At 46.8% G+C, this 15,819-nt stretch overlaps 5 protein-coding genes across 5 annotated transcripts; 4 read left to right on the top strand and 1 right to left on the bottom strand.

Moving 5' to 3' along the window:
- Positions 1-175: 175 nt before the first annotated feature.
- Positions 176-3,592, bottom strand: ARB_06961 (uncharacterized protein; the record flags this gene model as incomplete). Its single annotated transcript, XM_003014354.1, has 3 exons — positions 176-389; positions 451-3,274; positions 3,346-3,592. 3 exons carry the CDS (start codon positions 3,590-3,592, stop codon positions 176-178), a joined length of 3,285 nt encoding a protein of 1,094 aa, XP_003014400.1.
- A 2,356-nt stretch (positions 3,593-5,948) lies between these two features.
- On the top strand, positions 5,949-7,071 carry ARB_06960 (uncharacterized protein; the record flags this gene model as incomplete). Its single annotated transcript, XM_003014353.1, has 4 exons — positions 5,949-6,140; positions 6,289-6,600; positions 6,653-6,818; positions 6,878-7,071. The coding sequence occupies 4 exons, from the start codon at positions 5,949-5,951 to the stop codon at positions 7,069-7,071; spliced, it is 864 nt and encodes a 287-aa protein (XP_003014399.1).
- A 1,743-nt stretch (positions 7,072-8,814) lies between these two features.
- Positions 8,815-9,478, top strand: ARB_06959 (uncharacterized protein; the record flags this gene model as incomplete). The annotated part of the gene is made up of 2 exons (XM_003014352.1): positions 8,815-8,926; positions 9,036-9,478. 2 exons carry the CDS (start codon positions 8,815-8,817, stop codon positions 9,476-9,478), a joined length of 555 nt encoding a protein of 184 aa, XP_003014398.1.
- Positions 9,479-10,072: 594 nt separating this feature from the next.
- On the top strand, positions 10,073-12,462 carry ARB_06958 (uncharacterized protein; the record flags this gene model as incomplete). The annotated part of the gene is made up of 4 exons (XM_003014351.1): positions 10,073-10,209; positions 10,366-10,399; positions 10,463-11,841; positions 11,970-12,462. The coding sequence occupies 4 exons, from the start codon at positions 10,073-10,075 to the stop codon at positions 12,460-12,462; spliced, it is 2,043 nt and encodes a 680-aa protein (XP_003014397.1).
- Positions 12,463-14,588: 2,126 nt separating this feature from the next.
- On the top strand, positions 14,589-15,473 carry ARB_06957 (enoyl-CoA hydratase/isomerase family protein; the record flags this gene model as incomplete). Its single annotated transcript, XM_003014350.1, has 1 exon — positions 14,589-15,473. One exon carries the CDS (start codon positions 14,589-14,591, stop codon positions 15,471-15,473), a length of 885 nt encoding a protein of 294 aa, XP_003014396.1.
- Positions 15,474-15,819: the final 346 nt, after the last annotated feature.

The raw sequence follows: 15,819 nt of genomic DNA, 5'->3' as shown, positions 1-15,819 counted from the left end.
GTGACGAGTTGCACCGGTAATGATAAAAGACGAGGGAAGAAGTGTATAAGCATTGAACTCCTCCAGGTATGTATGTCATCTAAATCCGTCGCTCGGTTAGGAAAAAGAGAGCCAAGCCAGTAAAAGAAATAATTCATAAGAAAGGTAGTAATGGTAGTAACGTGGCATATTTATTCTAGGAATCGTGTGAATCGTTTCCCTCGCGGGTATTCGGTGAGATTGATGCGTCTCGGCTAGGAACGGCAGGGGGCCCAGAGCTAGGGGTCGGAGATGATGAACTGGCAGCAACATGTTTTGCTTCAATGATTGAAGTAAGGTGGCTAGCAAGCTCATTTCCACCATCAAGCTTCTCCAGCTTAGATCGAAGGAACTGGACGTCGGATAGCATTCTTTGCGATTGGTTAGCGGATGAGAGTCATGCGGTAAATAGATGCCGTTAATTTATCATACCTTTGCCTAGCTCTTTCGGACTTCAGCGGTGCCTGTTGGAAGGCATCTGTCCATTGGTCCTTATAACTCGCGAAAACAGGGCCCATGATCATCGCAACAGTCGAGTCTGGCAAATGCTTGGACAAAACTCGATGTAAAGTTCCGGTTTCTTTCGCTAAAACTTCCATGTAAGGGCTGGTAGTATCTGTGTTCGATTCTGCTTCCCAGTCCATCTTTTTCATAGAGGTAACATGAACAGAGGCACGGGAACTCATGATATCCACAAGTTTCTCATGGATCCCGGATTGATGCTCTTGATAAAGTCTTTTGACTTTGTCAAACTCACCCATGACGGGAGTGGATGGGCAATGTCGGCGAATGAACTCCCTGACATAGGGAATAAGGGCAGTTATGAAGCTCAGAGATTGAGATGCAAGGGCTAGGTGTTTGGTAGTGATGTTTTTCAAGCCTGCACTCTTCGTTGCCCCGGCACCGAGTATCAATTGCGACGTTCTCGAATTAAATAGCTTGAGACACTCAAGTAGAATAGGAGCAATGTCAGGGACCACATTTGGTATACCTGCCATGAAGTGTTGGAACTCTTCAGTAGCTTGCAATATTAAGAAGGCAGACTCTGGGAGAATAAATTTCTGCTCATCAATAGTTGCGCTTCTGACACGCTCTTTATTAGCTCCTGAGCCGTTAACGGGAGCTTCTTTGCTTCCTGCCGCTTGTTCTAAGTCGTTTTCACCCGTGTCCCAAATTCTGGAGGAGGCGCTCCACACCTCTGCATCGTGTGTACTTGCATCCAGCACACGGGATAGGAAAGTGTGTTCACGATCACCGAAATCTTTGGCATCCCATTTATCCAGGTCCATAACTTGAACAATACGGTGTTTCCAGGCGTCTCCAAAACTAGAAATGTAGTTTTTTATCTGAGTATCAACCACCGTTTTAAGGGCAGTGCCGCTTCGGCCAGATATAGCCTCGCATTCTTCAGCGAAGAGCCTATTCAGAGTGAAGTATTGTAGAAATTGTTCGAGGGTGAAGAACTCGATCTGCCCACTTCGGACCTTTAATACCTTCACAATTTGCGACTGGACTATATCCACGGCTTGGCCAAGTAAACTTGACATATCTAAAACTTGGAGGATCTCATCTCTGGCCAGGGTGTTTGGCGATGGAACATTGACCATGGTGTCCAAACTCTGAGTGCTTTGACTCCGAGTTGGGGATTTCACCGATGCCGACGGATTCCCCAAATTGCTTGTGATATCAAGCAAGACTTTCACTTGGACACTCAGTCTTCTAAGCGCCTCACTAATCCCAGTATATATAGTAGTGAGCATTGAAAATGCATCATCTGCACCCAAAGACCGAAGGTTACGCGCAAGAATGGATGATTTTTCCTGTTGATTTAACTGTCGTCCACCATGTGTTGAAGCAGACATAATAGATTCATTGTCCTCATCTGTTGAACTAGGGAGATTCAGGCGAATTATGTTTTTCATTTCTCGGAGGACGGCATTTTTGAAAGATGTTGCACCAGTCATTGTATAGCGGGCCCGACCCAAGCCGGAGAGCTCTCTCTGAAGCTTTGACCGCATCTCACTATCAATAGTTAAGTATGCTGGAGTACTGGAGACAGTGTTCCGCTGGCCACGACGAGATCTCTGGAAAGCTATGCCAAGTCGAAGTAATGTCGCCTCTGGCGAGGAGTTTTCAACATGTTGGCGAAGGTCTTCCAATAAAATGTTTAAGAACCTGCTCTCATAACCAGCCCCTATGTAGGATCGGAGCTGGGCGAAATCATCTGACGCTCGATCAAGCGCATCGACTCCTCGGAGATCTATGATCCTGTCCGTGTCCGTAATATATTGTCGGGGCCTTACCGGCCGTTCGCCAACAAGAAGCCTTTCAGCATCGTCTAGCTCGTCAATGGCGTCTTCAAGGTCACCACTATCAATGAGTTTCTCGCATTTCGACACGGAAGAAATGACTTCCTGTAACTGGCAAACAGCATCTGCTAGCTTCCTCACATTTTCACGCCGACGTTGAAGCTTAACTACCTTCAATCCTCCCTGAGCCATATCGGCATCCAATTTTGCCAAGTCTGCACGTAGCACTTTGATATTATTTACGGAGGTTGCAGCTTCGGTATGGAGATCCCTCAGGGAACCTAATGCCGAGAAAAAGGACTTTGAAGCAGTCGATATGGATGAAAGAAGATGAATTTCCACGGTATCCAAATACCAAGAGAGTTTCTCCTGTAATATTGCGTTTGTAGCGAGCGCTTTCCTGCTGGGACGTCTCTCAGCGGCCAAGTCATCGGAAACAGGCCGTGCGGGGCCCTTTGGAGAACTAATAACCTCTGATCGCTCCGACACTATATCAAACGTCCTCGGGTTTTCAAGTTGGAAGTTTTCATCAAAGTACACATTTGGTATAGTAGACAGTGGGGTTGGTGAAAGCGCTGATCTGTGGCTGGATGATGGTCGAGAACGCTGTGTAGGAGGCTCAGATGATGAAAGTGACCCTGACTGACGCCCATCAAGCGCCTTGCTGAGTATTTGGTCAAGTTCTGGCGAGGCCAAAGAAGGTGTATTCCTCCTAATGATACTCGTGTCCTGATCTCCATTTTCCTTCGCGTGATGCAAGGCATCATATAACGAACCAACTTGAAGCAGATATGGTTGGAAGGACGCAGAATCAACATGCGGAATATTCGTTAAGGTGACCGGAGGTATATCACGAGAGGAAGGTGGTTTATAACCACTGGGTGGAGCGGACGTGTGAGGAAGAAGTCCAGTGCGGACAATTGGGGGTTGGAGGAGGGTTGAGATTGCTGTCAGTAACGATAACGGTTAACATAGACGTAACGTAGCTGGGCAGGATAGCAGATACAATAAATCCTACCATTTTGGCCGGCCTCTGCTATTGACCCATGCTGCTGGTGCTGTTGTTGCAGTAATGGCGGGTGGAAAGTCGAACCCAAGCTTGTAACAGAGCTGGCATTGGAGCTCCTGCGAGATCCGAGCCGATGCCGTGATACGGATTTACTATTGCTATCTGCTTGCTGGAAGGGAGTTTGCTGAGACGCAGCAGATTTCGGAGATGATAAAGGCAAGCTGTCCACCGACTTCCTGGAGTCCGGCGAGGTCATGTCGGACCTGGGGACCATGTGAGGCTCTGTAGTTCAGTGGCAGCAATTAGGGCCTAGTTATCATGACGGCAGGTCCTCGGAGTCGACGAACAGAAATTTGGCGCATTCGGGGAGGGAAGCTCTAAAATATCCGTTTGATAAAGAGCCAGTAAGAGAAGAGCGTCAGAGGAGAAGGGCGAGGTATGCGTTTATAGAGAGAGTATTGTATTGTTATAGTTGTCATTCCGTCAGGCGTTTTCTTTTGGGCTGGAAGCTTAGACCAGTGCAGGTGGTCTGGGGATGTACATTCTTGGCATCTAATCCCCTTTTGGCGAGATATTATTCCTGGAAATATATAGGTTATCCATATATCACGTGAAATCTTGATTACCTAAGCTAACAGGGGCCTTGATTCTTCCAGATTGCTGGTGTTCTGATTGATGTTAGTATTGATATCACCCATATTCTACCTGCAGGGTTATGAGTAACTTCTATTTAGTGTTATCCGGGTTTTATCTTGTGTTTGACATTAATGCTTGCTTTGGGGCAGTTACGCGATGGATTGGCCAATAAATATATCAATATTTTTAGGGGCCAAAAACCGCGCGATGTTTCTCCAGCCGCCATGCTATATGCATATTTACCTTTACATACTACATAGGTTGTATACAGTGGACCGTTCTGCAGCTGCATTACTTATATTAGAACTTGGAGCTCTGCATATGTTTCATAATGATACCCACACACATTTTAACTACAATGCTGATTCGTCAATGTAGGGTGAAGTTTTGGGGGCCAAAGAATTTTGCATGAAACTGTGCATAATGTGCCCCTAACCAATATATTCTTGCCGTTAGCCGCTCGACCATTTCTGGAGAGCAATGGGTAAAGGTTATGGACCTCAAGCAAGCTTGAATGATGCGGGCTCTAATAGATATAAGCCACGAAATATCCTCCCATCACTCAAAGTAGTCAATACAAAATTCTTCCTTGCTTCCGATCTTACAATATACTCCAAGAACTTGCCCATTCAACGCCTACCTTCAGCATTCTACCGCAGATAAAACATACAAAGCAAATGTCTAGGGCCTTCTCCACTACCCGGCAGCACTTTGCGAAGTGGCTCGGGTACAGAAAGGAGCTGCTCACCCCGGAGTTTAAATGGGCAGCTGAGCATTATTCTGAGAATGGTGCTGTTAAAGTACGTTTGAAGGAACTGTCTGGATAGTTATGTATATGTTCATTACTAACGTCCCTTAGAAAGTCGGAGAGATTGAATCGATCGAAATCTTGTAAGCATGAAATAATGATCTACCAACACTCTTGCTGATGGACGTTTTATATAGACACCGAAACGATGGCACTAGTCCTATTCATCAGTCTCGCTATAACCCCAAAGACAAGGAGCTGATTATTAGCGCCCGGATTACTCCTGCTGATGGCAGCAAAGCACGAACCCACCATATTTACGCAAACGGAACTGGTACTATGAGGGTTGGAGATAAGCGTGAATACTCAACATCTACTAGGGAGTAACATGCCTATTCCACGGCAGAGTGGGAGAACTCATGTTAGACGATTATTGGAGTATTGCGGGAACCAATAGCTCTAATTACTTAGTTATCTACGTGAATTCATCTGATTTGTTTTTTTATTTTTAGTCTATAATAACAAATGACAATAGGTTACTCAAATGGAAGACTGATTTTAATAAAATCTGCGAAAACAATTAGGAGCCGTAACTAATATTGTTTAAATAGCATACCACGATGTTATAGACGGAAGAGGAAAGGTGCTTTACTTAAGTTAAATCCCCACAATTTTCCAAAATTAAGGTTCATGCGCCTCCAGGGACGTGCTTAGTCATATTCATCTGTAATTCTGGCGCTTAAAACATCATGACCTCAATTATTTTTAATGGCCAACAGATACGGAATATGGATTTATGGGTTTATCTTCTCCCTCCGATAACTTTTACTCCTTTAAACTAGAAGTCGATTTATTTCCCACGTCATCTCATGGTACCCTCATTTCTCCGACGGTTGTCACGGTTTGGGTTGTCATGGAAGCCTCTGCAATTCACAAATTCAAACTTTACGCGGATACCTGCAAGCCAAAAAATCGAAGAAGAGACCATTCCAGACTACGTTGCTTCTAGATACTACCCGACCCGAATAGGGGAAATTTTTGAAAAGAGATACCAAGTCATTGGAAAGTTAGGTTATGGAGCAACGTCAACAGTTTGGCTTGCTCGGGATATGCTGTAAGTCATCGGTATTTGTGAAAACTGCAGCATCGAATCAGCCAGCTAATATCCTACTATAACTCCAGTCGCCGCCGTTATGTTAGCCTTAAAATCTTCATAACCTCTACCTCGATGGGCCAGCGATTAGATGACGAGCTCCAGATGTACAAGCGAATGGAGAAAGGCTCGCGATCCCATCCCGGCCGTAACGCTGTTCGATCACTTATTGACTCGTTTGATATCAATGGCCCCGAAGAAAAGCACAGATGTTTGGTACATCCCCCATTATGGGAAAATTTGTTGACTTTCCTCCACCGCAACCCTGTACGAAGGTTACCTCCACCCCTTTTAGCATGTGTGCTACAGCGATTATTTTCGGCATTGGATTATCTGCACACTGAATGTCGTATAATACATGCTGGTAAGTCTCCGTTCATCTGAAACCTTTCTCGGGCCGTAGCGCTCATTTTAGTATGAATCAGATATCAAGGCCGATAATATCATGTTTAGTACCGGCGATGATACGATTTTCAGAGAATTTGAACAAGAAGAACTCACTACTCCATCTCCACGGAAAGAGCTAGATGGAAGGACAATATACGTATCCAGAGAGCTAGGAATGCCCGAAGCACTGGGGCCACCAGTCCTCTGTGACTTCGGTTCGGCCATCCCTGGTGACATTGAACACTCCGAAGATATTCAACCCAATATCTACCGGGCACCAGAGGTGATATTAGAAGCTCCATGGACCTATAGTGTGGATATTTGGAACGCGGGATGCATGGTAAGACAACAGAGCTATCTATAACAGTCTACAGCTGAATCTCACCATTTAGATCTGGGACATTTTTGAAGGCGAATCGTTATTTACTGGTCACGACCCAGAATTCCAAACCTATCGAAGCCGAGCCCACCTTGCTGAGATGATCAGGCTCCTTGGACCTCCGCCGCATTCACTGCTTGCGCAAGGGAATCTAAGGAGTAAATTCTTTTCCGCCGAAGGTATGTTCTTTCTCATTCGTGCCCCTCCTTTGAATAGCCATAGCCAACTCACATTCTAGGTGAATTCTGTGCTGGAATACCTCTGCTTGAACGTGTTCAGCTCGAAGAAAGAGAAACTACTTTTGAGGGACAGGAAAAACTGGCCTTTTTACGTATGGTACGAAAAATTTTGCTGTGGCAGCCAGAGAACCGTAGTTCCGCGAGAGAGCTTGAACGTGATGAGTGGATTCAGAGTTACTTTCCAAAGAGCTAGCTTTCTATTTGTAAGTGAAATATGGTGTATGCTATTCTATCTTACACTGTAATATCTTATGTTTTTAGTGTCAGTTTATCGTAGGAGGCACCAATGTACTGTCCCAAGAGAAGAATAGTTTACGTATCTAGTTAATGACTCTCGGCCCGAGCCGAAACTTAACTAGATATCTAAAACACCATTGGTTTCGAGTAACCAACCCTTGGAACGCTGCCGTAGCCATAGTACCGATTTTTACTTTCACTTTTTATCTTACTTTATGCTACCTTTTTACGTTGAAAGGCAACAGTAAAAAGCGTGAGACACGGAATATCACGCTCATTTTTCCAGCCCATTATCGCAGCCTCTACCAACTCCTGCCGGTTTTCACCATAGAGTGAGCTTGTCGATGAGGAATTTTGCCCGAACAACGACTCAAACAGTCCGTACCCAGCTGAACTTGGAGATATTCTTGACAATCACTATTGGATGCTGAATTCAAGTTGGAGGCCTCGTCAACGATACGGTTTGTATGCGATATGCGAGTAGTTATTCACTACAGATCATATTCTTGTTGTTAACTTTTGATTTTGTCAAACCGCTGGGCTAAAAAGGGAAGTCACTAATTGGTTTCAGAGAGAATCGTTATGTGTCAGGATTAGTCATCCTCTTGTGTCTGTAGAACTCGCAGATGGCTCATGTTCCGTTGTGGACATGGGGCATAAGGCCTTTTTGTCCCATGGTCCTGTGGTCCATGTTCCGACATTATGTCATTAACAGATGTTTAAAAACTATAGGCATCAATAATTATGGATCCAAAAATGCTGTGGTATGAGTTTGGCAAAGCGTTGTTGTAAACGGAAAGTGAGAATCGTATTAATAAAGCCATCATATAATAGCCGTGCTCTTCTTAGAACGTACCTGCAAAGATTTGATATGCGGATTCGAAGGGAAAGCATGTGTCTTTAGCGTATGGGTTTAGGAGGGAACCAATATGGCAGTTCTAAAAGCCGATTCAAGGATACACTAGGTACTATGATATCAATGGGTGACCTACCAGAGTTAACTGCAGAAAACTATGTGATAATATATATATATATATGATAATGTTGGTTTTTACAGAGTCCTTCTGAGCTCCAGACTATGATTTCATATTGGAACATGGACCATCTGCGAGTTCTACTGACACAAGAGGATGACTAGTGTCAGTTTTTGTATTAGTCATCTTATCTCGGTACACCTCGCTTTAGCACATTCGATAGATCTTCAATATCATCATCCTCCTTTCTGATAGTTTCGAGCCCGGCTAATACCGGTTTTTTTTTTTTTTCTTTGCAAGCAGAGATTCAACAGATAATTGAGCCCATTCCTACGTTATTTTGACCTCTGCTGACCTCTTCCGCTCGCGATAGAAGAAATAGGAGTTGATCCGGTGCCAACGTAATAGGCGAGAATATCTACTTAACTAGGGCCTGAACCAACATGATAGCAAGGATAGTGCTTAAGGATATATGGGATTGGGAGGCCTGGTATGGGATAATAATGGGCATAGCTCGAGCCCAGGGTATAAGGGAGTTTGTGGACCTATAGATGGGTGCCAAAATACCAGAGATACCTAAGAGCCCTACGCTAAAGGATGCTCTTAGACCAGACAGAGAAGTTACTAAGGAAGTCACTAAATTTGACCTAGATGAGAGGGAATACTAGAGGTGGATAAGGCTATATAGTGACTACATCAGGGAGTTCACTATCTATTAGCAAGTAATGAAGGAACTTGCTTCTTTTCGACTCCAGATCCTCAGCACTGTTAGGCGTCAAGGTATTGCTATCGAGCAGTCCGCCGAGTACACACCAGAGCAGAACGGCGCAGCGGAACGTTCGGGCGGCATACTGGTACAGATGGCACGAACGCTGCGAATGGAGGCCAAACTCCCAGGAGAGCTCTGGAGCGAGCTTATACACACTGCGGCCTACATTTTGAACAGACTGTCACGCAGGCACTGGGCTGGAAGTCACCATTGACTTACCTGCAAGAGCATATCGCGAGCAGGGGCTCTACGAGCCCTACGCTGCCAATATCAATGTCACTAGCTCATTTACGAATTATCGGCTGCGAAGCCTACGCAAAGGACCACAAGTACATTGCGCTTTCTTTACAGGAACGCTACGTGTTCCCGAGCCTCCGAACGAGCCTTCGCCAACACTGTCCACCTTCCCGCCGCCGCCGAAGAACTGGCACGAAATGCCCAAACACCCTTACAAAAAGGAATTTATCGAAGCAGCGGAAGTGGAATGGAACAAGATAGTGGGAAGGAACACGCTCAAACCGGTACCAATGCCCAAGGATGAGCAAGTCCTGCCTCTTTGCTGGGTGTTTACATACAAATTTGATGCCAAAGGAGGCTTAAAGAAAGATACAGGGACTTGATGGAGGGAGGTGGAAACAGAGGCAGAGACCCTGTTAAATGGGTGGATGATTGCATAAAGGTGTGCCAGGACCTAGAGATGATGGGGGTAATGCAGGGCTTCCTATTCTAGAGGTATTATACAGCCAAAGCCCCTAGATAGTTATAGGCATCCTTACAACTCTATAAGGATAGACCTAAGGAGGAAAGAAGATACCACTAACCTGCCTATATAGATAGATCTATTAGTTGAAAGACTACTAGTATCTTATACTATCCCGGAGACCTGTAAACTAGCAAGAAAACCCAGAGGTTAGGCCGACCCCTTGCTTTTTGAAATATCATCGCCGTGCACATATTTTGTTAGTTTAGTAGGTAGGCGCCGCCAAGCCCCACCAAGCCGCGCATGGAGTTATGTAGTTAGGGGAAAAAACCACTTTACGCGGTTGAAGAAGCGCGACGCGTCCCAGCGAAGTCTTTTTTTGCGCTTTCACACATCCCGCCGAGCAGCAATTCTATCAGGTTGAACGGATCCTCCACATCACCACACTCACAGTAGCAAACGCACTTTGGCAGATCTTAATTAAATTGACGTCTTCGATAACATTGCCGCGATAATGGATCGAAGAACACCTTATGCCCTAAGCGTGCTGCAACCGCAAGCAGACGGACCAGATGACACCAGAAGCCATATTCAAGCTCAGCTACGAGAATTTATCCTTGCCTTCCAGATAGATAATACTTTCGTCTACCGGTAAGGATTTTTAGTTCGCTAGTCTTAAGGAAACTTATACTAATATCCATTTTCTCGGAAAAGAGATCAAATAAGACAAAATGTCCTCGTTAACCGGTATCTTTGCGATGTCGATGTCGCACACTTAATCGCATATAACGAAGAGCTGGCCCACAGGCTCACAACGAATCCGCAAGACACCATTCCCTTAGTATGTTTACTTTGGCGTTGTTCTATCACTGCTGAATTACGCTTACAAAGCTCGTTTCTCTAGTTTGAAGCTGCCCTAAAACAATGCACACAAAAGATTGTCTATCCCTCCCAGGGGGGTATCGAACTACCAGAGCACCAACTCCTTCTCCATTCAAGCGTATCTCTGATTTCGATCCGAGATCTCAATGCTTCAAACGTGTCAAGCCTGGTTCGCATACCTGGAATCGTCATTGGTGCATCAACGATTTCATCCAAAGCCACAGTTGTCCACATTCAATGCCGGCATTGCCAGGAGCCCGATAACATTATAGTGGAAGGTGGATTCTCAGGCCTGACCTTGCCACGTACATGCAAACGGATGAGGCAACCGAACGAAGACAAATGTCCGATTGACCCCTACTTCATCGTACACGAGAAGTGCCAGTTTGTGGACCAACAAATTATCAAACTCCAAGAAGCCCCAGACCAGGTTCCGGTGGGAGAGCTACCACGACATATCTTAATTTCGGCAGATAGATACCTTGCCAATCGAGTGGTTCCTGGTACAAGGTGTACGGTCATGGGTGTTTTCTCGATTTACCAGGCAAAAGGAGGCAAGAAATCCAGCGATTCAGCACCTGCTATACGAAATCCGTATCTTCGAGCAGTCGGTATCATGAGTGACGTTGATCAGACTGCCAAGGGGGCCGGAGTATTTACTGAAGAGGAAGAGCAAGAGTTTCTGGAGATGAGCAGACGGCCTGATTTATATGAAGTATTTACCGATTGTATTGCACCGTCAATTTACGGGAATAGAGATATCAAAAAGGCGATCGCATGTCTGCTCATGGGTGGCTCAAAAAAGATACTCCCCGATGGTATGAAGCTACGTGGTGATATCAATGTTCTCCTCCTTGGTGACCCAGGTACGGCCAAATCACAGCTGTTGAAGTTTGTCGAGAGAGTGTCGCCAATTGCCATTTACACATCCGGGAAAGGATCCTCAGCCGCTGGTCTTACTGCGTCGGTACAGCGTGATGCGACCACTCGTGAGTTTTATCTAGAAGGTGGTGCGATGGTGCTCGCTGATGGAGGCGTTGTTTGCATTGATGAGTTCGATAAGATGAGGGACGAAGATAGAGTTGCGATACACGAAGCGATGGAGCAGCAGACAATATCCATTGCCAAAGCAGGAATCACGACCATCTTGAACGCTAGGACATCAGTCCTGGCTGCAGCAAACCCCGTGTTCGGCCGATATGACGACATGAAGACAGCTGGGGAGAACATTGACTTCCAGACTACCATCCTCTCTCGATTTGATATGATTTTCATCGTGCGTGACGCACACGAGAGAGGGCGAGACCAGACCATGGCCAAACATATTATTAGCATCCACCAGGGAGGGCGAGGAATTGAGGAGCAAGCCGAGGCAGAGATACCTATTGAAAAGATGAAGAGGTATATCAGTTACTGTAAATCGTAAGTGTAACTCCTTCCCCCTTCTCATCCCACCATCTGATGCATGCTGGGGTTTCACAACGCTCTTCATGATCGACTCAGCAACTAACCATGGTCACAAACGACAGCCGTTGTGCTCCAAGGCTCTCTCCAGAAGCCTCGGAGAAACTCTCGTCACACTTCGTCTCCATCCGTAAAAGGGTGCATCAAGCTGAGCTTGACGCTAATGCGAGGTCGTCTATACCAATCACAGTCCGTCAGCTTGAGGCTGTGATACGTATCACCGAATCCCTAGCCAAATTGTCGCTTTCTCCAGTAGCGACGGAGGAGCACGTCGATGAAGCCGTACGATTGTTCCTGGCCTCGACCATGGACGCCGCTGTACATGGAGACGGCCAGGCAAGCAAGGAACTATCGGCAGAGGTAAGCAAGATCGAAGACGAACTGAAGAGACGATTGCCTATTGGATGGACTACAAGCCTGGCCACCCTGCGGCGCGAATTTGTGGATGGCCGTAATTATAACGAGCAGGCATTAAATCGAGCCTTATTGGTTCTGCAGAGAAGAGATAGTATACAATTCAGAGCAGGGGGTGGTCAGATCTATAGAAGCGGGCCTTAGAGAGAGCGACCAACACTGCAATCACCCCCCTGTCCTACATGCAACGCTTTTGATGACTGTTTTTGCACGAAACTACCGTTTCAATACATATTAAACCTCCTCGCCCGATTGCTGCAGTGCTCTTATACCCTGATGCTTTGTGCATCCGCCGTACGCAGCCGCCCTCGCCACTTTTCCTGGGGTACGGACTTTGCTATGTATGCCGCTTGCCTCCAGGATGGCGTCTGCACCCAGTCCTTGGTTTTTTCGCTACAGCCTGCAGGACGGGGTCATCACCCGCAAGGACTGGCGCCTCTTCAATAGGCTATGTAAGAAATCTCTGATTTACGTGTTTACGATAGGCGTTCAGATAATTTGAATGTGGACAAGATGGCGTTTATATCTATCACAATAAATAATACATCTCCATTATTGATTGCCCAGGCGGTTCTATCTTGGATCCCGCAATGATGCCAGTTTCTCCCAACACAAGAAAAAAATCTCTCAGAGTGACGAGTTCAGACATCCGCGAGTAAGTTAACTGTGTAGTTAGTTACAGGGTGTGAATAACAGGGAATAACAGGGAATGCTAAGTCGGACGTATTCACCCAGGCTTGGCTCTTGCTACTCCGTAACAACTCCGTCCTGCGCATCGGGTTTCAAATGGTCCATAAGCCTTCAAGGCCCAAGGCGCAAACCGGGAACCAAGTGCTTTGTTTGCCTGCCCCAAACGAACAGAGTCGTTAGCTAGTTAACTTAGGAGCTAGAAAACAAAAGACAGGGAAAGAAAAAGAAAAGGGCAGCGAGTCGCTGAGCTCCAACTCCGGACCGCGAATCATCGAGCTGGAGGACAGCGAAGTCGCTGCGTGAGCAGTTGGGTCTGTGGAGAGAAAGAAAAGTGAGAAAAGAACGAAAAAAAGAACCAACGATCAAAGTGCATAAGTCAGATTTTCCCCCGCTCCCTGGTTTTCCGTCATTTTGTTGGCTGCTGGCTGCTGGCTGCTGCTGCACGCTGGCGGGTTGCTCTCTGGTCATGCAGGCATCGGCTACGTGGTTCGCTTTGCATGAGGGAAGTATCCCTGGTGACATCCCAATTTCGCGGGACGATCTGAACCCGAAAACCCGCAGCGGCAGATAACACGATGGATGTACCGCGTATATGTATAATTGTACACCGTATATACCCCCAGGCATATAAGACGAAACCGGACGGAAATGCGAATCTGGAGCAGCCTGGAATAATACCAAAATATAAAAATATCGGCCTGGACAACCATAGCGGGTGGGCCAAAGTGCTCCGCCTGTACGGAGTAGTTATTGAATCGTGTCGTTATTCCCGGAAAGCAGCAAACTATTCACGCCGAAAAGCATGGCGGAACAAGGATCCCTTTGTTGGAAACAGGACAACTATTAATAACTTGACCCTGTTATCAACTGATGTGAACACGGAGTAGTTTGCTTCACTCCGGTCTCCTCTTGTCTCTGGATGCCTCTCCCCGTCGGTCGAAGGATGGGGACCGTCGTAGCTCTCGACCGTCTGTGTCTCTGGGGAGGTGGGCAGCGAAGCTGGGTCGACCCCATCCAAGATGTACCCTTATGCACCTAAAAAATGGGGTACGTCGAATGGAAGAGGGCCGCTGCGCGAGGAGAATTTGGCCTTATGACCAAAGGTTGGAAGGATTTACGATGTAGCGCAGCAAGCTAAAGCTCAACCTCGACATAACCTCGGCCTCAGAAAGGAAAAATAATCCATGGAGGCCAGAGCAAGAGGCAGTTAGAAGAAAAAGAAAGGCGTCCTGCAACTCTTAGGTTGTGAAGTTTAACCTAGTCGGGCCATGCAAGGGTTCAAACTGGCGCAAATGTCCCATTGTCCATAAATCACTCGGTTGGCGTCTCTCCAGGTCCATGGTCGAAGAGGGGGGAGAGTAGTGAAAGGAAGAGGAGCAGGAGTTGGTCCAGGCAGTCTAGCTTGCCTCGGGTGGCACATTCCGGCGCCTTCTTTTTTTTGTATATATAGAGGGTCTCTTCCGTTTAAAGGCGCTAGGGCGCCCTCTCTGGCCAAATATTTCCCTCTCGACCAGACCCCATCACCTATCGCACACTCCATCATAATAATAATATATAAATAATAATCAGATATGCCCGAGATGCCTCTCCCAGACCCGGAGCCAGACTCGATAGTGGTTGAGAAGACGGCAGATGGCGTCACTACCATCGGAATCAATAGACCCGGTAGGAAGAACGCCATCAATCCGCCAACCGCCACCAAATTACGAGCAGCCTTTCTAGACTTTGAAAAGGACTCAAGCCAGAAAATATGCGTCTTGCATGGTATTGGCGGCACATTTTGCTCCGGCTTTGATCTCAGCGAGCTCAGAAAATGGGACAAACCGACGGAGAGCAAGGAGGACACGGCCTCCAAACACGACAACAGTGGCAGTCACAATAATGGTGGCAATGGCCGCAGCAGCAGCATCACGCGTACACACTTTAAGCCTGTGAAGGGCAGAAACGAAGCACCGCTAGGGCCGGGACGGATGCAGATCGAGAAGCCCGTCATTTGCGCTATCTCAGGCCATGCTGTTGCTGGAGGCATGGAACTAAGTTTGCTAGCCGACATCCGGGTGGTCGAAGAGGACGCTATCTTTGGAATATTCAGTCGACGCTTTGGCGTACCCTTGCTGGACGGTGGTACGGTCCGACTTCAGGAAATCATTGGCCTCGGCAGAGCACTGGATATCCTTCTCACGGGCCGGCCGGTGGGCGCGACTGAGGCCCTGCACATAGGACTGGCCGCTAAAGTGGTTCGGAAGGGAAGCGCCTTTCACGAAGCCATGAAGTTGGCTCGTGCTCTGGCAGCAGTGCCCCAGGAGTGTTTGAATGCGGACCGGAAGGCATGTTATCATGCAGCGTATAACTCTCCTTCGTTTGAGGACGCGATGTCCTATGAGTTCGAGGAAGCCGTCAAGGTCAGCGACCTGGCTATCAACAAGGCCATGAATTTTAATAAACGGGAGAAAGCAAGGCTGTGAGGAATGACGTTTATCATTCTTTTTTTCTTTCACTCCTGATGACTGATGATAATTTCTGATTGCCGGTGGTTTTGATATTCAGCGGGCGTGACATGCGACCCTTGTGAAGCGACCACCGGCGGCCGGGGCGGCAGACTTTGTACAAAGCACCTTTTTTTCAATTCATGTTGTATCATGTTGTAGTTAGTATGGCTTCTCTGGCAGCTTATATTTAATGGAATAGGTAGTACCTGGCATCTCGATATCTGTTCCCTCCTGGCCGTTGTTCTCAGGTCGAGTTAAACATCTCTAACTTTTCCCGGCGGTCGGTAACTATAGAGCATGGATCTAGATGCTATAGTTAACT

The sequence above is a fragment of the Trichophyton benhamiae genome, assembly GCF_000151125.1.
Source record: "Trichophyton benhamiae CBS 112371 chromosome Unknown Abenha-G-c-176a04.f1, whole genome shotgun sequence".
NCBI classification, from domain to species: Eukaryota; Fungi; Ascomycota; class Eurotiomycetes; order Onygenales; family Arthrodermataceae; genus Trichophyton; species Trichophyton benhamiae.
Note: the sequence above shows the minus strand (reverse complement) of the source record. Positions and strands in the feature narration are given on the sequence as shown.